The sequence below is a fragment of the Haplochromis burtoni genome, unplaced genomic scaffold, assembly GCF_018398535.1.
Source record: "Haplochromis burtoni strain Fernald_Lab_line unplaced genomic scaffold, NCSU_Asbu1 Contig_507, whole genome shotgun sequence".
NCBI lineage: Eukaryota > Metazoa > Chordata > Actinopteri > Cichliformes > Cichlidae > Haplochromis > Haplochromis burtoni.
The window spans coordinates 91,640-102,853 of NW_024582868.1; the positions used below are offsets into that span (position 1 = coordinate 91,640).

Here is an 11,214-nt window from a genome sequence, read left to right on the forward strand (position 1 = left end):
GTTTTAAATAGCCATGCTGTGGGAGGAGCCAGATAGGTGTGGACCCTGACTACAGGGACTAGTGATCGCTGGGTAAAATGCTGCTTCCAGCTCGGGTCTAAGGACGCAGATGGAAGCACTGTGCTCTCTAAAATACATACTTCACGTTCTTAAACCTGACAGGCTCCAATGGTTATGACCTCAGTCAGAGAGTAAGTGCTCTCAGTCAGTGCGTGCAACTCTGACAACGCATGGACATCCTCCTAATGTTTGCATTTATGATGAACTAACTGATCCCGCCTCTCTTTCTTCAGGAAAATCAAGACCAACTACTTCATCGTGTCACTGGCGTTTGCCGACTTGCTCGTGTCGGTGCTGGTGATGCCGTTCGGCGCCATTGAGCTGGTCCACCAGCACTGGATCTACGGCGAGACCTTCTGTTTGGTGAGGACTTCTCTGGACGTTCTGCTCACCACCGCGTCGATACTACACCTGTGCTGCATCGCCCTGGACAGGTGAGACCGTCTGACTGTCTGTCCTCTGTGTGTGTGCGTGTCTGATCTGCTGGAATCTACCACTTAACCTGCACCACTCTCATTCTCATTGGTCGGGGTCTCTCGTGCATGTGTGCACATGAACTGAATACAACGATTTGGCTGCAGGCCACATCAAACCATTGGCTTTGATTGGCTGGCTCGAGGCTATCAATTCCCAAACCTCTGATGGAGGGGCTCGTTTTCTGTTCTTAATTATTCATCATCCTGCAGGAGACTGAGGTGTGTGTGTGTGTGTGTGTGTGTGTGTGTGCGCATGTGCGAAAGAGAGAGGGAGAGAGAAATATTTTGACAATTTTTCTCTGCTTTCGCAGACAAAAGCAGCTCTTCTTCGTTTTAACCTTTAAGTCAAATATTCCTAGCTTGTGTTTTCTTGTCTTTTATTAAAGTTGCTTGTATCATGTTGTTTAGGTTTTTGTAGACAGCTGGAGTGAACATCAACATTTCTTCCTGACTTTTCAAACACAGTTTTAAATCCCACCAAAGTGATCCTGAGGGAACAAATTAAGCTGCACAGCCTCCTCCACCTGAAGGAGCTCTGAAAGTCAGAGTTTGTGGAATATGTATTTGGCTTCACTCGAACTTTGATCTAATCTAATGACGTTTGAAAGTAATCAGATTAGTCGGTGCATGCTATCTGTGTACAAGTGTGAGCAGCAGCACTATTGAAATGAGTCTGTAGCAATCACAGCTAAGCAGTGAGATGTGGGTGAAAGCAGAGCTGCTGAGACAAAGCACAGTTAATCTTCACACTGACTCTGGGAAAAGATATAAAACCGGTTTCAGTGGCAAACACAGCCTAAATGTGTTTTTCAGCTCTGAAAATGCCATACATGACAAAGTTATGAGAAGGCTGGTAAAGTAACTTGAACTGCGACCCACTCCTGTGAAAATATTCACAGTATGAAGGGAACATTTTGCACGTCTTCATTAGGTTATTGTACAAAGATTCAGCTGGTTGTGAGCGGGCCAAGGCTGGACTGTTTGGATTTGAATGATTTCACGTGGAGCAATCCTCATTACAAGTTGCTGTGTGGCCCTGCGGGCCGGTGCTGGATGCTGACGAGCGCTGTGCTGTGCATCATTCACTAATGATGTGTCCATAATCAGAAAACAGGCAGGACTCGGTGACCTGTCTGAGGCCTGCAGGCTGAATGCAGAATAAATGTTTAATGACTCTGACCGTTATTTATCTGTTTCACACCAGTGTGCTCCGTCTCTCACATGTGTGTGCATGTATTTTTAATGCAGAGCCACAAACAGCAAAGGAGGAAATGGTTTCTTTATTAAATTATCTGGCTTCAGGAGTTTTGTATTCCTGTGTATGTACAGCTGTCTCTGCATCCTGGCACAGCTTCAATTACCAATTCATAGCAAGGCAATCGCCCCTTGTTACCCTCGAGTGCCCCGTCCCCTGTGTATGATAAAATCTACTGTGCACTGCATTTTCCTCCCCTACCTGCTAATTAGCTGCACACACACTTCCTGCTTTTAATGTGAGTGACAGAGTGCATCATTCTGTTCGGCTTCTCGATTATAAAATGCTGTTCCGCACGCGGCCAGCCGAGTCTGTGCTTTCCTAACAGTAGCTAGATGGTAAATGGACTGACTCTTATATAGCGCTTTTCTACTCTCCCGGAGTACTCAAAGCGCTCTATACAACATGCCTCATTCACCCAATCTCACAAGCACTTTATCTATACGTAGTGCTTTCTAAGTACATTCACACACATTCATACTCCGATGGATGCATCGGAGAGCAAGTTGGGGTTAGCATCTTTGCCCAAGGATACTTGACATGCAGACTGGAGGAGCCAGGGATCAAACCACCAACCTTCCGATCAGTAGGTGACCTGCTCTACCTCCTGAGCTACAGCCACCCCACTGAAGTGCACACGCTACAAATCGCATACGTGACACAACCGTCCACACGTGTGAAAACATACCGTCATTTTGATTAAGAGTTACAGGTAATGTGATAATTAATGAGAAAGGCTGGTGAGCTTTAATAACATGTCATTACTGTAAGAAGAGGCAGCTGCTTCAGAGCAGTTTGTAAACCGTAGAGCAATAATCACAGGTTGTCGTGTGTCTGCCTGTTGCGCTGAAAACCTGACGGATGTCACAGTGTGAAAGTGCAGCAGTTTTCTATCCGTCAGGCAGCGAGAGGCTGGAGCTCCATATGGTGCCCAGATTAAATGTTCCTCTGATACTGTGTAGGTAACATCCCACAAACAGACACATGGACAGAGGACAGCAGAAACAAATGTGAGCACTGGTTCCGTTACAACAACTGGAAAGCAGAAATTCTTCATATGCAGTTTTACTTCATATGAAGTTTTATTCTGTAAAACATGTAACGTAGCGTCTGCTAGCACACTTTAGCCCCGACAACAAACCTCTTCATGAACCGACGGGTCAGCTGTGCCCCGTTGTCTCGGAGGCACACCCCCTTCGAGGTAGAAATCAAGTGTGTCAGAAAAACATTTATCGACAATGTGAATGTGTAGAATAACCATGGCACGGAAACTGAAGGAGAAACTGTGGAGCTGAACCAGAGGGTCCTCATTTATAGTGAGCATGAATATATACACCTGATAGGGAATGTTGTAAAGTACAGCTGAGCTCATGTTGAAGCCATGGTGGGGCACAGTCTGCAGGTTCTTATAAAAGCAGTAATCCTGTCCAGTAGGTCCAAGTTTGGGCAAAGCACGCCGATGCTCTCTGGTCTCAGGGTGTCACATGTTGTTCTGGACTCTGAGGGTTAGCCTTTTTTGGAAATGCATAAAAGTTAACCTGGAGGCTTGCTTTTGGTTTTTCAGTTGCTTTGGCTTAAGTTGCATTAATCACTGTGAACTATCCTCAGTATGTGATCACCCGAGGGGGGGGGGGGCACTCGGGCAGAGTTTCCTGGCTAAATTTCAGTATTTGATGTTCTGGGAATGCTAATGAGAGCCAGTGTGCTGCTCTGTAGAAACAGCAGAGGTGGTTCGTTACAGGAGAAATCAGAAAATGGAAAAAGCCTGTGATCCAACAGCTGTAGGTCCTCCTTCAGCCGCAGTAACTCACAGTGATGGTTCCTGCGAGACGTCATCAGTCTCTCTCATCACTGTGCAGGAGTTTTGGTCCGCTCCTCTTCACAGCGTAGTTTCAGGACTGGACTTCTCCTGCTGTGAACTTTAACCTGCTAACTGACAGCTACAGATCTGAGGTTGTGCTCCTGGGTTTTTGTCTTTGCACTGTCTGAGGATGGGCTGAATGTGTTGCGACGTCCACGATACCTAACCTCAGCTTTTATAGACGTGTTCACTGCTGATGATCAGCTAATTTTGATTAGCAGCTGCTCCTTTCCCTCCTAATTCCCATGGCAGCGCAGCGATGGACATAGTTTTTCACAGGACTAGGGGCTCTGGTTCTGCAGGGGGGAGGGGTGCTCTGGTTCTGGCTCTGCTTTCAATAAAAGAATGCTGAACAAAAACTTGTAACCTGAATCGCTCCCACGGCTCGCTGAGATGCTGTACAGAGGCAAAAGCATGTTCCACTGTGCAGAAACCTGTGGAGCAAGTTGGATTTCACAGGAAGAACTTTGACCCGGGCTGAGCTCAGTGCTAATCGTGAGTCTAGTAGAAAGAAACCAGGCTGGGGGGGAGAGTCAGTGCTCCTGCAGCTCAAACAACCATCACATCGTGTGGGGAGAAGTGAGCTAGCAGCAGACGGAAAACCACTACAGAGAGGGAAGATCTTCTGTTGCACCTAAAAAGATGTCAGATGTCAGACCAGAGAAGTTATGAATTATAAATCTGTGATAGAAGCGTCTGCTGACTGCATGTGTGGAAGGAAGCATAAACACAGCAGGAACACAACAGAATGTCCATGAAAGAAACGCAAATGTCTCCATCTTAATGTATCATTTTTCCCCTTTGTTTTTTACTACATTCATACGTAGAAAATATGATGAAGTGATGAAAGACAGATGAAAGATGCAGAGATGTTTTATCTTCCATCTGTGAAAAAATTACTTTTTATTTTTCCTTTCAGCTTTAAAATTATCAACATTTAATTTTTCACGTGTTTATGACACACAGACAGGCAGAGTGTATGTTTGCCTCCAGCGAATCGTTTTTATGGGGCGACTCGCCCAAACCTTCATAGAAACACACGTCTTGTTATTTTTTTCTGCTTTGCTATAGGTATTTCATGTTCTGGGTCGCTCACTCATTATCGTTTATTTGTCCAGACATGACCGACAGCCATGTAGAAGCTGCACAAGCTTCTTGACCTCACAGATAATCAGGCTCATTGTACATAACCCCCTTTAGATTCCAGGCACACCTGTACAGGCCATCTGGACTGGCTCTCCATCTGAAGGGTCTGAATAAGCTGAGAGTTGAATCCAGCGATGAGGAGGCACGGTCAGCTCCTAGCTGTCTTCATCTGAGCGCCTGCTCTGCTTCCTCTCCTCTTAATGATGTAAGCTCTAGCCGTGATGCTGGGTTATTGCTTTAGTGGCGAGGATACAGGCCCCAAGGATCATTTTTATTGGCTGGAATGACTGTTCATTAGATGTTACAGACACAAACCGAATCCTGAACTGTTATTCACAGAATTACAAGGTTAATGTGCACAGTTCACTGTTTAAGCATTTAAACATTTAAGCATCGAGTCTGATTATAAATCGTTATATCATCACATCAGAAATCACTACTTTAACATTACAGCTATGAGCTACGAGGATGTCTCTGTGGTGGGGCGTGGTCATCCACAATCACGCCCACCGAGTTAAGACATTCAGGGTTGTTGGGGTGTGTGGTGGCAAGGAGTATGTGCGGCCTGCAGCTGAGAGCTGTAGTCGCACTGTGTGAATAAAGTTGGCTCTCAAATCACACCTCTGGACCTGTCATCTTTGCCACAGTCTTACACTAAATGTGGAGGGAGGCAAAGAGCTTCATATCCCAGCCAGTGTATAATTAGGTCCATCCAGAGTCCTCGAGCCTTCAGGGTCTTTAGTCTGCTGTGGGCGAATATGCAGCAGCTGTTTGTTGAAGGCTGGTCCTCCTGGTCCTACACACATCTCAGCCGTCCTTGATGATTTTATTCAGACTCTCTCAGAGCTCGTCCTGAGCTGGACCTCTGGACCATGTTTGTGCTGTTGGAGCCCTTCGGAATATTTTAATGACATCATGTGACCAATAACGGGGCTGCTGTGATGTCACTGTACTAACAGACCGTCCAAGAAATCTGAGCTCTGGTTTTGGGATTTTGCTTGAATAAACTGGGAGATATCCATGACTTTGCTTAGCGGTACAGTCTGTGGTTCCAGCTTCAAGCTAGTGTCTGATCACTGTATCACTCCATCCTCTCCACAAACAAGATCCTTCCAGAAAACTCCCAGTGTGGGGTAAAGCGCTAACTGACAGACGACTACACCCGTCTTTATACGCAGGAAGTTCGACACAGCACCTGTTTCCAGCAGTACTGCTGCCAGAAGGCCACCAGAAAGAAAAGCACAGGTGTGGCTAATAACATGGATTACAGAGAAGCTGGAATAAAACTAGAGTTGCCCACTGTTCACTGGCTGTGGCAGTAATCCATGACAGCCTGACTGGAGTCACCCGGATCCAAGCGAAATGGAATTCAGCCATTATCCAGTCATTTATATTTGAGCTTAACTTGTCCAAACATGTTGAGTGAATGGGGACATTTGAACAGCAGCTGGATTCTTCTTCCGTCAGCCTGAAACAGGTCAGAGGTCACCGTGGCTGCTGGAAGAACCAAATAAAGCTGAGATTCTGAAAACACTCAAATTCAAACAGAAGCTGTGTGTGCGTGCGGGTTAGAGGGGTGCAACAAAAAGAATTTTAGACATCAAGTGTTTCGCCAATTTTACAAAAATATATATTTGAAGGGAGCTGGAGAAGAAAAGAAGAGAAAAGAAGAGAGCAGCTGCACAAGAAAGCTTCTTATTCATCTGCTGAGCTGAAAAGAAGTGAATGAAGACTAAAAATAGCAGAAACACCTCGAGGACGATGCTACGAGTAAAAGGCACAAAAACACTCAGAGCTGAATCAAATCATTTTAAAGAACAGGATAGAGAACAGTCTCTATCATCATGAATTCTGCTTTCACAGAATCTGATCAAAGATGTCATCACATTAACACATTAAACAGATCTCAGTCTTATAATATTACTGGAAAGTTTTGCTGTCAGTGGTTTGTGAATAATCCAGTCTGAAAGCAAGTTGGTCATGTTCATGACCAATGTAAAAGTAATCTATTACACACAATTTACTTTTACTTAAAAGCAATGTAGGATAGTACTTAAGTAATCAAAGAGAAAGTAATTTCTTACATTACTTTTACTCCATAAAATGACCTGATGCTACCTGATTTTCCCAATGAACTAAAAGCAAATATGAAATCATCCAAAAAGACTTCAGAGAGGTCGTCATGGTGATTCTGCTGTAGAAAACCTGCACAGGTAGAAATGAGGCTGACTGCTCAGCTCTGCCTCTGTTACCTGCTGAAGTTCAGGCTCTGGCTGCTGGACTGGGGTCTGCATACACTCGGGGTTCTTGGTTAGCTTAGCATTAGAATGCGGTCAGCACAGATGTTTCTGTCCTGGACAAAGTTCGCACTTCACATCTCAAATTTGTCCTTAATGCTATAAAAAATTGTAACCTCAGCGCTGTCAATCGTGAGCTGAAATCAGCTGATTGCAGCAGCTGCCCACCTGACGTTCAGACACGTAACTGAAGAACCTTTGTAACGTGAGTAACAACATAATTGTAACTGTAGTGTGGTTTCTGAATTCATCACTGGAAAATGTAATGTGATTACACCCCCAGCTCTGTCAGTCACATAACTCATGAAAGTAACACAGTGTTCAGAGATCATCCAGCCCAATGACCATCAAAGCCTCAATGAGAGGCAATAAAAGCAGCCGGTCTGAAAGCTGAAACAGAGTTCATAAATAAAGAACCTGCTGTAATCATCCATGACATCTAGGACTGTTATTATATATTTATCTGCATTGATTCATGTGAAATGTGTTATTCATGGAGACTCCCTGGTGGAGTCAGTCCATAGAAATCAATACTAAAGTGGATTTAAGTTATTCTTGCGTTTTTAGATGATTTCATTTGTGCTGAATTTTACAGTCATTTTATTTTTGTCTGCACAGCAGAATGAGGTTTCTCAGGTTGCTGTGGGCCATGGAGAGGAAATCTATAGCGAGGTCTTAAAGCAAAGCATCATACTTTTTTTATTGAAAACTTCATTTCTCTTAGACACGTGTATCTTCGGAGTAGCAGGAAATTGTCTTAAAGCTGTTTTCCTATTTTTACATTTCCATCCGAGAAGATATGCATGTGAAGGAACATTTGGCGGCATGCGGGTTTGCTTGTTTCCAGAAATCAGCTCTGATATTCTCAAATAAATGATGAATTAAAATGTAGAAAATAAACAGGGGGAGTGAATTGGAGGCCCGCAGTCACGACATTTAACTGCACTGTGTGTCTTTGTGCTTTTGTGCCCACTGTTGGCTCTTTGTGTGTATTTCAGCTTTCATACAATACCGGGATTGACAGTGGAGCTGGACACACCGGGGAGCTGTGTCACTCAGACCTCCACATCCACACTTAAATAATCAATCTGCAACCTTTCTCCACGACTATTTTAGGGATTCAGATAGAAAAGGCCCTATTGACCTTTTTTAATGCCACTGCACATGCAGACCACACTCTCACTCCAAATTACCGATGGCTGTGAAATGCCAGTTGCCGCAAGTAGGTAATGAGGGAGGATCACAGCAGAGGAGGCAGAAATAAAATGTCCACAGAATACAGCTGTGATACAGCAGCAGAGCAGCCTCAGTCAGACTTATGAGGACACACAAAGGTCACAGAAATACCAAGTTTGGAGTTCAGCGGACAAACCACAGTCAGGCCGGGTGCTGATTATTTCTAGAAGCTGCAATATTTGCTTTTTTATCACTTTGGAGCAATACAGCATCGACACGCAGCAGCTGAGCACAAACCTGAGCTCCAGCCAAAACTGAGTGATGGCGAAGTCTGTGACCCACACCACACTGTGCACACCACAGAAACACTCAGTGACAGTACATGAATATTTGAAATAAAAAAGTTTATGCTGTGTGCAAACATCTGCATGTTCTTGTCTCTGTCACAGCTGGAACAGCTGTCCGGTATAAGCAGAACAAGCCTGTGTGTGTCAAAATGTGAGAACACAAGGCTTGTTCATCACACGCTGTGGAGTCAAGTAGAAGTCGTACACGTTTGCTGACCTGATCAATGACAGCTTTGATTCCACCATCATAGAGAAAAGTTTTCTGTGTGTTTGCTGCTTGAAACAAGCTTGACAAATGCTGAGGGTGAACTTTGTTCTTAAACTCAGAGTGCTGAAGTCAAACTATCTGAGCAGCTGCCGGACCCAAATGCAGAACTCAGGAGTGGAGCAGATCTAAACATTTAACACTAAACAAGTGAAGGCACATCCAGTGGGACCTCAGAGCTGGGAGCTCAGCTAGAAAGGTGCGAGAGATGGCGTGACAAAGACAAGAGGGAGACAGACACAGTAAATGCACAGCAAGGCAGGAAACAAGGCAGGAACAAACCAGGGACAACAAGACAGAGGAAGCAAAACTGAAAATAATGCACATGAGGTGAGGGACTATCAAAACAAAACAGGAAGTAACTAATATAAACACCGGGACTAAGACACGGGCTTGGCACAGAAACAGAGGTGAACAGGCATGGAGACATGAGTGACTGGCACAGAGAGACTGACCAGGGAACAACGGGAACTCAAGGAAGAGGAGAACAAGACGTCTTGATGCATTCTCAATCATCCAGGGAAGTAAATCTCCAAAAAGTTGATTCTGTTCATCTGGACGTAGTGTTTTGTGGGAGAAACGTTTCATCACTCATCCAAGTGACTTCTTCAGTCTCGGCTGACTGCAGGTTTCCCCAATCTTATAAACAGTACATTTGCATAATGACTGAAACCAGCCCACTGAAGGAACAATAGGCTGGGAGGTCAGTTCCTTAATCTTAATTATGCAAATTCTCATGACCATTGATCAATGGTTTCATCTGCCTCCATAATGACATCTCTCACCTTCTCAACAAAATCCAGGGTGTTCTGGATGTGGTGTTCAGAGCTGCCCACCAGCGGGTTTAGGATCGAAGCCAGAAACTTGGAGATGTTATAGGTGACAGAGTTGATCATGCAGACAATTGGTCTTAAAGGTGCACCCTGTTTATGTATTTTTGGTAAACCATACAGACTTGGTGTAGACTCCCCTGGGTATAGCCTGTGGTACGAGGTCCGGTCAATAGCCTTGTCTTGTTCTAACTGCTTCAGACAGTCTATCACCCTCTTCCTGTAACCACTTACTTGGTCTCGTTTCAGGGGCTCATAAGTATTTTCGTCACTGAGTTGTGACAAAATTTTCTCATGATAGTCTTTCTGGTTTAGCAGTACTGTGCACCTACCCTTGTCTGCTGGAAGGATGATAATGTTGTTGTCATCACTAAGTGATGTGAGTGCCTTCCTCTCCTCCATGGTGATGTTGGATGCTGGGGGCTTTGCATTGCTGAGACAGGCCGAAACTTTCGTCCGTAGTTGCTCTGCTTCCACTTCTGCAATATTGTTGTTACGAATTGCTGTTTCTGTGGCTGCGATCAGCTCCACTAGTGGGATTTGTCTCGGTGTTATAGCAAAATTCAGCCCTTTAGCAAGGATATTTTTCTCTGTTTGGGTGAGCTGTCTGTCAGACAAATTCTTCACCCACTTATCCACATCCTCGGTGTCGCATCCTTGTCTCTTCTGGTCGCTGAGGACACTCTCCGTATTTTGCGGCGGTTTCTGACGTACAACAAGTAAGTCAGTGGGTTTTGATCAGTGGTTGTTGATCAATGGTCATGAGAATTTGCATAATTAAGATTAAGGAACTGACCTCCCAGCCCATTGTTCCTTCAGTGGGCTGGTTTCAGTCATTATGCAAATGTACTGTTTATAAGACTGGGGAAACCTGCAGTCAGCTGAGACTGAAGAAGTCACTTGGATGAGTGATGAAACGTGTCTCCCACAAAACACTACGTCCAGATGAACTGAATCAACTTTTTGGAGGAGAACAAGACGACTAGACCGGGGAGAGACAAAAGGAAAAAGTAGATGAGATGGGGACACAAAGAAACATGGAAGGGAATGACAAGAGACACGAGGCTTAAACTATACACAAGCACAGGAGACAAACGACTACTTACGGACAACACGAAGTAACAAAACCTGGAATCACAAGCAGGCGATTACTAGACAACGCACAGAGAACACGGGGAAACATGATAACAAAAACAACTGAGAACAAAACCCAGATAAGAGAAACTCTAAACACTAAGAAATGATGTCAGAATCAGAATCAGAAAAGGTTTTATTGCCAAATGTTGAGCAGGTTTACAACATTAGGAAATTGCTGCGGTGATTAGTGCAAACATACTGTCATATATCGCGTAAATAGACATGAAAACAAAAATGAGAATAAGAATTAAAAGTGCTGAGTAGATAGATATATACATGAGTGCAGGTGGTGATCAGTGCCAAACATGGAATGATGCAGTGAACACAGCGTAGGGTCATGTGTTAGTGGTGGGAACAGTCATAC

General features: G+C 44.4%; 1 protein-coding gene across 1 annotated transcript in view; it reads left to right on the forward strand.

The window, feature by feature from the left end:
* Nucleotides 1-285: 285 nt before the first annotated feature.
* htr4 (5-hydroxytryptamine receptor 4) overlaps nt 286-11,214 on the forward strand; it is a gene marked incomplete at its 5' end in the record, with an annotated part of 59,853 nt that continues 48,924 nt past the window's right edge. The window contains one exon of the mRNA XM_005950420.3: nt 286-494. Coding sequence (XP_005950482.3) covers nt 286-494 — 209 coding nt within the window. The remainder of the gene's footprint in view (nt 495-11,214) is intronic.